At 31.8% G+C, this 12,909-nt stretch overlaps 1 protein-coding gene across 6 annotated transcripts in view; it reads right to left on the bottom strand.

Annotated features, from left to right (window-relative positions):
- LOC127832520 (FMRF-amide neuropeptides-like) overlaps positions 1-12,909 on the bottom strand; it is an 85,209-nt gene that overhangs the window by 31,332 nt on the left and 40,968 nt on the right. For 4 of the 6 annotated variants that reach the window (XM_052358026.1, XM_052358027.1, XM_052358022.1 and 1 more), the window contains 5 exons: positions 12,872-12,895; positions 12,331-12,420; positions 10,752-10,859; positions 7,733-7,936; positions 5,943-6,459 (listed from right to left, as the gene is read on the bottom strand). In XM_052358026.1, the coding sequence (XP_052213986.1) occupies positions 6,415-6,459; positions 7,733-7,936; positions 10,752-10,859; positions 12,331-12,420; positions 12,872-12,895 (471 nt within the window). In that variant the 3' untranslated portion in view covers positions 5,943-6,414. Of the gene's footprint in view, positions 1-5,942; positions 6,460-7,732; positions 7,937-10,751; positions 10,860-12,330; positions 12,421-12,871; positions 12,896-12,909 lie in introns of those variants that run through there. The other 2 variants (XM_052358029.1, XM_052358023.1) reach the window with 2 other exon arrangements.

The following is a 12,909-nucleotide window of genomic DNA, read 5'->3' as shown; positions in this document are numbered from 1 at the left end:
TAAGAATCAGAACTTGTAAATTCCAACACCAATTTATATACAAAATTGCACATTTACCTCACAAAAAGGTTTTGAAAGAATATAATTAAAAATATGGCATTGCATATTTTTCTTAATACCTTTTTGTAATTGTCAACTGACCTTCCGTTTCAGACTTATACATAGTATACCCTCTTATTCAAACAGATAGCCCTAGCCATTTAAAACAAAAAAACGTATTCAAGTTTGTTTTTTTTTTTTATTGCGACACTCTTCAACCATACGTATAGAGTTAACTTTGAAATTACACATCTATATATGTAACGGTTACAGTTTGTCCTATAGCCTCGTTTCTTACATGCCTAGAACACTGCTTAAGCAAACCTGTTGTAATACGCACACGATCAGATAAACTTTAAATTGAAGATGTAGTATGTCGGAAATGCGGATGTTATTTTAAGTATGAAAGTGTATGTCAAGTGTCATGTCGATTTTCTTCAATATTGATTTCTTACGCATGATTTGTTGTAATAAAGCGTAAGAAGGTAGTTGTAGCCAGGTTTCCACTAATGAGTACTACGTACGTTCACTGTATTGTTTCTTTTAGAGGTCGATGGAGAATTATTGCACGTAGATATACATGTATACAGTTTCTTGGAAAATGACGCATTGAAATAACACGTTGCAATTTGATTCGACTTTTAACAATTAGCAATAGCTATATTTATTTTTTACACAAACATGACGCAGTATACACATAACGATATACGTGATCGACAAAACGGAATATTCAATAAGGTACTCATTAAAACTTGTAGTCCGGTTGGAATGTGAATCGACGAACAACAAATGGATAGTTATAAATGTTTGCAAAAATCACGTTTCTAATGGAATGATTTTGCATTATTAGTTTCATAAAATATGTATTACTGACGGAAGACTTTCAATGTTATAGCAAATCATTAAAGGAATTCAGTGTCAAGTTAAACGTTAATGTGGGCATGAAATGTAATAGTAGTATTGTAAAGAACCCAAGGCTATCACATTATCGCCCGTAAAGTAATGTTTGCTTATTGTAAAAAAATTATATATTATTCATACGAAATTTTGTTGTATTCGCTTGTTCTGTGTCGGTCGTTTGTTAACGATGTATGCGTATTGAAACTAGGTAATTACTACAAGAATGCTGTTTGTTTATCCATATAAATTGATTGTCAAATTGAATAATGATTGATTCTTTACAACTTGAAATATTGATGCCTAGAAACTATTGATATAATGATAGCGCATGGGGAATATTTTTTAACCATAAAGACGTGGGAAATATCATAGTCTTGTTTTTATCTAAAGTCGGACCTTACTGATTTGTTGTGCGTATGTGAAACTGTGAGTGTCTTTTGATGGTTGTATTTTTTAAACGGGGTGGCGGGTACAACAAGTACCAAATGGTTTAAAAGCTTTAAATACAATTGTAGATACTTTTCTCCCTAATGATTTGCATGTATTCTTCCTAGACGGTGAAGTCGGTTATCATTTATACGAGTGTGTTCTTGTGTATTTGCGTATTTTGTTAAGTGAAGTGGGTTTCCTCCAATGAAAATGGTTCCGTGAAATAATTAAAACACCAGAAATTAAAAAAGGGTTTTCTCTTGTTGATGTAGATAACGTTTTCTGAATATGGGTGATGGAATGTTTACATAATTTCCCTTTGTTGGTATCTGATTGATACTCTTAAATAACTCGACCTCAATAACACAATTCCCAATCATAAGCTGACATACATACTTAATTAACTGGAGTCAACTAGTAAATACCCCCCTTTATATTGAGGCGGTAACCTAGATTCAAGGTGTTGAAAGCACATGGATGTAAAACCATGTTCTATTGGTTAGATTTGTATCCTGTATTAATTACAAAAATGAGTCGTGTTCTGAGAAAACTGGGCATAATGCATGTGCGTAAAGTGTCCTCCCAGCATTAGCCTGATCAGTCTGTATAGGCTAATCAGAGACGACACTTTCCGCCTTAATTGGATTTTTGCTAAGAAGAGACTTCATTCCAACGAAAAATTCATAAAAGCGGAAAGTGTCGTCCCTGATTAGCCTGCGTGGACTGCACAGGCTTATCTGGGACGACACTTAATGCACATGGATTAAGGCCAGTTTTCTCGGAACGCGACTCAAATTATCACAAACGTATTTGTAGTCATCTGAAGGACATAATCGCGAATATATTTCACTATGAAGACGAATTCATTGTGTACATTTTATGATTGAAGTGTTAATAATGAATGTGCTATTAAACAAACACAAATGTGAAAACTTTTACTAATAGTATATATTACAAACGTGTGAAAAATCTATTTTGCTCAAAGTTTTATGTTATTTTAGATTGTATTACAATACATTTATCAACTTTCCTGTTATCTCGTAGAGAAAAATAAATCATATGATATTAAGGCAGATTACTCCGAGTAACCAATTTATTAGGCAAATGCAAATTAACAAATTATGTTTTAAAACAATATACTATATTTCAAGTTATGTAAATTTCTAGACTTTATCTAAATCTGTATAATATGCCGAATAAAACAATGCTTGCATTGACTTCATGTTCGGATCCATTAACACGTATCGGTTACATTTCACTAACAATTTAGTCGCTTGAAGTATTGAAAAATTGGATAAAGCTGCGATTATAATGATTTGTTGGATTGTGTTAAAAGGCATTGTAAGTGACAATGGCTTAATAAGTAGGCGTTTCACAGAATAAATATGTTACAACGATGTTAAATTCTGCAAATGTATACACAACTTAAAGCGAGACTAACCGATTTTGTCAAATATTTATGAATTTATATAAAATGTGTAAAAAAACATACCATACATACATTTCAAAAGTTTAGAAGAACATGTGTCGAAAAATGCGAAATAAGCCAGATATTTTAATTCTGAATTAGAAAATATCTGTACAGTCGAATTCGCCAGCATGTATATCATGCATGTATGATGTGAATCTAAATTTAGTTTAACGGTTCATTTTAAATTCCTGCAACGATAACTATTCCTACTGCACACGCACAATAACTCCGATCCTAATAATAAGACGTATGCGTCGGTTATAGTAGTCTGCATGTGCTTGTTGCCTTGTCGCAATCCTTTATCAAATTCAACTAACTGAGGCTGCGCTACATGACTACTTATTTAAACCACATACTATGATTGGCTATATTAATACTAATTAAGGAGAGTATCAATTTAATACGGGGACATGTAGTAAAGGTAAATTTCAATTTTAGAGTTTTATATGTAGTATAAATTAAACTATGATTTATATTAAATTATAACTTAATGTCACCATGTATTATACTTGCTATGAATATATAAGACCGGAGCAAAATTTTATTTTTTGTTATATCGGTATGCTGTAGAAACTTGATTTTATAGTACACTTATCGATGACCTACTCAAAATACATTATTGTGCTTTAAAATTAAAACACACCTTCGCATAGGCTCTAAAAAAAGCGTTAGCTCCTCTACTATGCTCTCGGGTGTAAACCCGGTGTCGGTTGCGAAAGGTCACGACAGAAAACAATATATCATCCATTAATTGATAGTTAAAACATTTGGTGAAGGTGTGTAGCCTTTAAGTGTCTAAGGTTCAGTTTAAATTCATGCTTGATTACCGAAATGCTTATAGTTTATAAAAATACAATAAACTAGTACGCCAATTGTGTTCAATGTTTCAAGTGTACATAAGTGTTCTCGTGCAAAACCCTTCGACTGTATTTGCAAACTGCTGCAGAGACTTGGGTTACCTTCGAGATCTCTTTTCTCACATTGCTCTACAAACACTACTGATGTAATGCATTCTGTTTGAAAAAAAAACAAACGACAACGTGTATTTTGGTTTCACTGGTTATTTGCCCATTTGAATGAAGTCTTTAAATTACATAGATCCTTTCTTCAGAAATGATTATATTGAGACGAGACTTGTAACAGTATTGTTTTTTTATATTTCGCATTTATGAAGACCCACAATCCTTTATTGATACAAACGCGTGTAGGCAAGTATCAGTAAATATAATAGTATGTTTTGCTGTAATTGGAACTACTATGCTATTTTCGGGATATGCACGAAGCGCAGTTTGGGGAAAATGTACACCGATTGTTTGTCACATAACTTCATAATTGCTGTCATGGAAGTAGTCATCCACCATTAAGCTTAATACTTCCATTATTAACTATAAGGAGTACGGGCTCACAAAAGCATCTGCTTTAGTGTACGAATTTATAGTGTGTACTTCGAACAACCGGCGTTCAATTCTGGCGTTGTCAGCTAAGTAATAGACTTAGAGTATAAGTTATATGTTTTGCAAATCGTAAAATGAAATGTACATAAAGCTGCTTTTCGGAACGGTGACTTGATGCGGTGTCGTAAAGTGTAGTCCTAGATTAGAAAGCGCTATTTGCACAGTATGATCGTTGATGTGACTTTCCGCACGTGCATCAATCCCAGTTTTTTCCCAAAACGGCATTTATATTTTCTGTTGTGCAAATCTGCTAAAAATACCTCATATCAATAGCAAAACTTCCAAATCCAAACGCTCCGATGTTCAATGTCTAGATTTCAAAATGAATGAAAATATCTTTTTACTTTATTTTTTTTTACCTTTAATGAGTTATTAAAACAACTGATGTGTTATGTTCTCAACCTGTATAAACCGTGATGTTATGGATTGATCTTTGCGTGACGATGACTCAGTTGCATTCCTTTGTGATAACTATGCACTATTGTGCAAAGGAAATATGGATTTATTATGTGTTGAGTTATTATTATTTTTATGATTGAATGTTAATTTTGTAATTTATGTCCCAAATGATCACATTGTATTTGCTTCAACAAATGTGATGTAATATAGATGGAATATGGCGTTTAAATATTAAACAATGAGGAATAAGGATCAGTTGATTTACGTAAAAAGTCATTAAATACGTAAAAATCATGTGATGATCATATAGTGTTGGTGTTTGAAAGCTGACTTAGGTTGCATAATTATGCAACCTAAGTCAGCTTTCAAACACCAACACTATATGCTCATCACATGATTCTTACGTATTTAAAGAGTTTTTACGAAAATCAAATGATCCTTATTTGCATTACCTAGTTTTTAGTGGATAACACCCGTGTGCATTGTATCGTTTAACTGGAGAAAAGCAGGCAAAACATGTACAAGTCATTAAAAATCTGAAATTATATCATCGTAATCAATGCAAACAAGGTTATTCTAAATGTACTGAATGCGAAATGTGGAAACAAGATAATCATCTAATATAACAAATGAAAGACGGTCAACAAAGGAATGCTTATAGAGGTGCATAGAGGCTCTAACCGTCGTAGGACAGTGGTTTTCTGGATTCCATTGAGTAAAAATGCTATGCTTTATAAAATGTATTTTTAAATTTACCTTGTTTTGCATTGTGTTACGTTTTTATCTGTTTTTGGTGCTTATCAAGGTTTTCCGCCTTTAATGTTGCAATTATGAGTGTAGTAAAACGAGTTTTTAATGTAACTGCAACTTATATCTTGATATAAACAACAAGATTTTAGTTTTTATTTAGCTTTTATTTCAGGCGAAAATGAGTGTTAATTTCAACTTCCATATTGATATAGGTTAACAATCAAACGTTCGGTACACAAACTAGTTGTTACATGTTGGGTCTTCGAATCAACTACTAAAATTAGCATAGCAGACCTAAATATGACTTTAAATTATATACTGACGCAGCATGTATGTGTTGGTGATGAATTCTTCAATGGCAAATGTATCAGAGTTATAAATACATTACCCTAATGACATGCAAAAATCAAATGCATACAAACACGCATAAATAATAATTATGCTATATTATATAGTTTGTAACGGTTCGTGATTGACTCGTTATAATCATAAGCAACATATTTAGTTTGTAAATCATTTAATGCAGATAAGTCATTGACATTACATTCAACATGGATTGGTGGACACAACTATGTCAATATGTTATTTGTATTAATATTTCCTTGAGTATAAACAAAGACGTTGACAATGTCAAACGAAAATTCACAAATGCGTGAGTCATTTTATGTTTTGTTAAGATTATATAATTTAATATGTTATTACGCATTCTACAATAATACATCGTTATATAGTAACAATACTTAATACTTTCCGAAAATTGGGTAATACTCAATTTGAATATTTGCCGAGTCTTTTCTTTTAAGACCGTTTAAAATATGGTTGTACTTTGCTAGTTGTGTGACGCAATGTTTCCCACTATGATGGCATGTTCAATGTAAAAATATCACAGTAGAACACACCTCAATCGAACGCAAGTCAACAGCAGATAAGCGTTGAATACTTTTATTAAAATTAGAGATTTATGTTAGGCCTCTATTCATCTTCTAGGTAGGCCTTCATCTTTTCTAGGCTGTTATCCTGAAAATATAATAAACTAGTCAAGTAATCAAACAAAAATTAAAGTGTTTGTTGATTAGGGGCACGGCAGTAATTAATTTATGAAACATTTTTTATGATCATCCTTACTCCCGATTTCAGTCTGAAAATCATCAAAGTAAACTCAGCAATCTTGGTCCTTTATTAAAAACTGAGTATATCTAATATTTGAAATCCTATTTATCACATTAAGAAGAATTGAATCTAACGGTGAGTTTCTTTGAAGACATAAATGTAGGATCTGGCACGATGTGTCGAATCATACCATATTTTATTAAACGAGTTTAGGAATTTTGTTAGTAAGCGAGCTTTGGCGAGCTTACTAACGAATTTCCTGGACGAGTTTAATAAAATATGGTATGATATGACAACGAGTGTCAGATCTTTTTTATCACATGCTTTTAAATAAGCAAATTAAATAAATATTTACGCAAACATAGTGATGATTCCAGAATGTTGTTTACATTGCATCATTACATCAGCAAAATAACAAAATGCGATTGGTCAATAAACGAAAACTAAGCCAATGAAAACGCTTAAAATGTTGTATTACACATGTATAATATAAAAAAATATGTTATGGTTGTATTACATGGGAAACTGGGTATAGCATGTGATAAAATGTGAAAACGTTAAAGAATACTTGTAAATCTTATTATGTGAAAATGGAATACGTCTGAATATACAAACTGAAATGTTTTGGTAATAATAATTGGAAAAATACATTAAAATGGAGCTAAGTCTTTTGAATACGACCATAGCGTATTGTAAGTTGTATCATTTGTGATGGATATAAAAATGCTATAGCAAAATCAATCAAATTCGAACATTTGAACAGATTAGTATTGTACGTTATTGAGCACCTATCACATAATGAGGCATTGTTTTGCAAAAACATGGCTCTTGTTACAATTTATTCATGTAGTTCGGGGTTCCAATTAGCTTTTGTTTTTTCATAGCATTGTAAATATATTGGTACAATCCTACTTCCTACATGATATATCGTCGCAGAAAAGCTATGGAAATGCAAAAATGTATGTCAACGTCGTTTGTAAGCCTTTATGGCATTCGGCGTATGATGAAATGATTATAACAGGTTCTCTATTATTAAAAAACGTGTTACCCATAATACCTCAAATGCTATTTTCAGTTGATCAGAAGAACCCAAGTATCGAGCATTTTTGTTAGAACTGAAGTGAACTCTGAATTGACAGTCCTGAACATGGTCAATCAACTGAAGATAACATATCATTACCTCCACGCATTCGGTGATGATGGTTCCTTTGTACAGCTTCGTTTTCTCCGTCATCCCGCTACAGCACGGTTGGTCACGTGGACACATTTCAAGCTCGCCTTTGCCAATGGTGGTTACACTGCGCACACCCTCTGCGCAGCAGTAGTCGTTGTCCTCGAACTGAGTGCTCTCCCCTGACCGACCCATCCGTGGAAAGTAAAAGCTCTGTAGGGAATCACAAAGGGCAAATACAATCAAGACATGGTTGGATGTTGTGAACGTTAGATCCACGTTTTACAGATATTTATATGAAATGTACATGATATTTTACATGAAGGGAGAATTATTGAATTAAGTATTGTATTGATGAATCATAACTGTAAATATCATTCAAGATACGAATATATATATATATGATTTGTTGTGAAGTATTTGAATTAAGTTTGAATACGGTTTGTTTTACAGAGGAAATACACACTCTTTGTTAATTCGACTTATTTAGCCTCGATCAAATTTAATGGCTATGTAATTGCTATATTTCATTTAAACCACATGTGCAAAATTGTTAAAATACATAAAAAAAATATAGTATTTCTCTTAAAAGCCTTAAATTAGCAATACTAGCAATAAGTTAAATTTCATCTTGCTTGAATAAACGCTGCTTTAAAAAAAATACTTATTATTATTACTACTACTATTACTACTAAATTTAAAATTACTCGGTTATAAAGCACAATGCACTGCAAACGTTAAAATATTATTTTAGTAAAGTAGTAAGAAAACATTTAAATTAAAGTTAAATTGCATGCTATTTTATAGGTGTCAGAAACAATATATAAAATATATATTATATTTAAAAAGAAACAAAAGACAGAAGCCACATCAGAAAAAATTCTAGTATTTGTTATATTAAATCATAGCAAAATAAACCATATGACGCTTTACATCTGAAAACTAAATACATTTGTTGCAAACGTTTTTATGAAAGGTTAAACATCGATCATTTTGAAGAGGGATATATAACTTCATATTCGTATTAAGCTTGATAGTTATTTTATTGTTCAAAGGCATGCATATTTTAAGGATTTGCAGCAGAAATTGCGTGAATAGTGTTTTAAGAGGAAATACGTAAATACATGCATCTCCAAATAAATTGCAAGCATGGTTAATTTTAATTTAAGCATTTCAGAACTTTTATCAAATAGTAAAGTAGTCATCATTTACCAGCAATTGAATATTACATTGTAAAAATATAAGAAATTTTAATTTCTAAGTAATACTGTCAAGCAAATATATGAACATAACTAAAAAAAACTAGCAAGAAAATATGTAACAAAATACAAAATATTACTCAATGCACTGAAATGATAGCAGCAACTACATAATCAAATCAATAAACTAGATCAAAACTTCATTAAGTTCATAGTGTAACGTAAAGGAACAATTCGATCGTCAATAGATGTTACCGGTACCCTTACGTTAAAGCAACTACTCAGGAAAATAACTATGGCCTTGTTATTTCCGTGTCTCCTATACTTACCATTGATCTACCGTTGCGTGGGAAGGCAAAATATGACTGTAAAACAAAAGAGCAAAATCTATATAATTTTTAAGTTAAACAGTAAGTGTTGCGGTTTGGTCTGTGTACTCACAACGTGTCTTCTGGCTCTTCATCGTATACTGCTATATGGTGAAAGTGTTCAATGTCCAAAAGAGGACAATTGCCTTATCGTACACACAAGTTGTTTGTTTCCACAAAACTGGCAGAGCGTAATGTTTAATGCTGCCTCTAAACATTTTAAACAATAAATAATGTTTATATAAAAAACGCAAAATTGTTGAGAGATTTCGAAGATTTAAAAAGCACTTTTATTTAATTGGGAAATAAGTCGTGTTTAGACAAAAAGGTAAAAAAGCTACCAGATGCATTTTTTTAATGAAAGTCAAAACAAACAACTTGTGTATGGGCTTTTAAGTATATATAGTTTACGATGCAGATACATGTCGTTCATATGTGATATATATACATATATTTGTATCATGCATATGTAATACACATATATGAGAAAAATTCATATATATATATATTATGTACAAGCACTACACATATATTCACAATGGACAGTACAATATCATATTTTCATTAACAAATGCCTGTTACACGAACTTCATTATAAAAATTCTCTGAATATCTAGAACAGCTTTACATTTTTCATATATTCAACAAAAAACAACCCAAGATGAGAAGGCTTATCTCATGTGTTTCCTTATTGTTTACTCGTTACAAATTTGTTAAAATATAAATTAACAGTAATTTAAGTAGACTTTGTACGTTTATGTTTTTCAAGCTCTAGGAAATTTAAATTTCACAAGAAATTTTTTCTATATTGTTAACATTTCTAATACAGTATCATAATTTGTGTTATATGTTTACCGTGACAACGCCCGCTTCTTCTTTTAAATACCTAGACAAATGGTTTGCAGCACATACATTGACGTCTCTCCTGTTAGCTATATATCACTATTGTTATTGATTAAACGCTTTTTCGTTCGTTGTACTGAATCACATGTAACAAGTGTTTGTTTTTGCCAAAAATCTTTACATTAAGGATTTCAGAAACAAAGATACGCCCATTATGTTTATACATTACACCTTTATAGCCTCAAACATTTTCATTATTTGATTATTATATCACTTCCAGCTATACACTTAATTAAAAAATGTATTTTGTTTAAATCATTTATGTATGTATTAATTTAGCCACCGGAATACATAATATCATTCAAGATGTAGACGATACATGTAGGTGATACATTCATAATATAATTTTGCACACAAAGATATATGTACATGAATACAACGATGTATTTTCAATGCGAATATTATGGTAACATAGTACGATATCCATATAATAAATATCGATTGCCCTTCCTGGCTATCAACTTTTGCCATCCATTTAGGAATACGTGGAAAATATGTACGCATGCTTTAAGTCCATTTTGGATAATTCATCATGCGCATGCGCGAGACATCACTCACGTCGTCGCTTAATTCGCGACCAAGTTCAGGTCTTTTCTTTAAAAGCTCAAGAAGAAGTCGTCTATTTTGGCGCACGAATCGAATCTCATTTTCTGTAAGGTCCCAGTTCTGAAATGTGGATACATAAAACATGAAAAACGACAAAAACGGGTTTTGTGCTTAACTGAGGACAAGTACACATAATTTTCAATTTTGTTTTACTGCACATGCTCAATCTGTTAAGCATAAATAACAATTTAGATGTGTAATCTACAGTAAATTTGTTTTGTGATTTTAAATGTTCACTTAATATTCATATTGCAAGTGTTAACAAAGTTACCGTTTTACTACTAACAACTTTTATATCGCTTTGCCGAAACGGATTCCTTTTGAATGCCTTCATTTATTGAACATATAATTTATTATACTGTTTCCTATATTGTTCTTTTGACTTGCAATTTTTAACTACCATTTATATTTTGATCGTATATTCGTTATACCCGTGTTATTAATGTTGTCTAATATTTCCAGTTTCCACTAAACGAAACCCTTTAGTTCCAATAATATCACAATAAGGTCGGTGGGAAAAAATATAAGCCCTGCCAACTTATTTTGCATCTAAATAAAATGTGTTACAGTAGCAATCTTATTGTTCATTGACGTTTTGTGTAGGAAGGAATCTATGTCAGACCAAAACGGTTGCTGTTTTTTAATCACCTTCCCATTGAACATTATCGATAACTAACATACGCCGTCGTTTACAAAGATCAGGTTGTGTCATTCGATGAAGAATGCCGTAAGTGTCCCAGGACGTAGTTACGTTTTAAATTGCGCTCAACCATCACAATAGAACACAGCGGATCTCTTCATATCGAAAATTAATAACTCTTTAACATTAATTTGAATCTGTTATTTGAAACGTGCTTTCATTGACAACAATTTACAATGTCAAAATGGTGTTGTCTCATACCAACCCTGACTCTACGATTCCCCGGGGACACGTGTACGCATAATTAAGTAATTAATCGTGAATTGATAAAAACCGCGTACAATAGCGATAGGATTGAAGGTAACAGCCCTCATGGGATAATTTCTAGTATATTCCGGCTTCATAATACGGTATCAGTTGTATTCACAAAATAATCGGATATCATCACAATTAATTAGAACGCATTGCGTGCACATTATCTCAAACCAATTTTCTAAATTCAGTTAATCGAAATTGATAATTTAATGTTAAGTTTAATTCTAATTGGTTTAATTATTGTAAACATTTAATGAATAGCTGACAACCAGACAATTAATTATTGTGCAGGTAATATAAATCCAAAACCAGTCTGTTTTACTGGAAATCATTTACAATGTATTAAGTAGACTTCTCGGCGTTATACTTAAACAATACATTTTGATCGATTAATGGTTTTTTAAAAAGTGTATCTTATTACCACGCTTATTTCACTACCATAAAAAGATAAGGAGAAGAAAAAGTGGTTGCCGTAAGGTACCATAAATATTATTTTCGAATATAGCACCCATACATACTATATGCATCAGGAACACTAGAGCACTATTTAAATCGGTTCCTTAACCAAATACTTACTTGGTAAGCGGTTAGAAGGGCACTTCCTGCTCCTCGGGCATACTGAAACTTATTTACCTCTGTTGGATCACGTCCGATTCGCAGAAATCCCTGTAAATAATAAAAATGCATGTTTTGTTACTGGGTCAGTAGTTGTTTTGTGTATTATGCACACATCTCGAAATCTATTCACATCGTCGAATGTAATCTTAACAAATGAATAGGGAGAAAAAATGCAAATAATTGAGTGTTGGCATTGCCCAATCCTGAAGACAGAAAATGTCATTATATTAAAATAACGTTTTGAAATTCCTTTAGCCACGTGTTATATGTATCTAAGGTTTTAATATGACGTATTTTTTTCTTCTTGCAACAATCTGCAGAACTCGTATTAATTTAGGAAGTACAAACTAGATTTAATAAGTCTCTTTCCCAAATGCGTACAATACAAAGTCAGACTTAACTTAATTACGTCACCTCCCATTATGTATTTGGTAGTAAGTCACATAGAATATCGAGGTATTCTTACGAATAAAGAATGTACTCTTAATCATGTACTTACGCTACGTCCAATCCGTAAAAATCTCTGGAAGAATACAA

This window comes from Dreissena polymorpha, chromosome 5 (genome assembly GCF_020536995.1).
Source record: "Dreissena polymorpha isolate Duluth1 chromosome 5, UMN_Dpol_1.0, whole genome shotgun sequence".
Classification (NCBI taxonomy): Eukaryota; Metazoa; Mollusca; class Bivalvia; order Myida; family Dreissenidae; genus Dreissena; species Dreissena polymorpha.
Note: the sequence above shows the minus strand (reverse complement) of the source record. Positions and strands in the feature narration are given on the sequence as shown.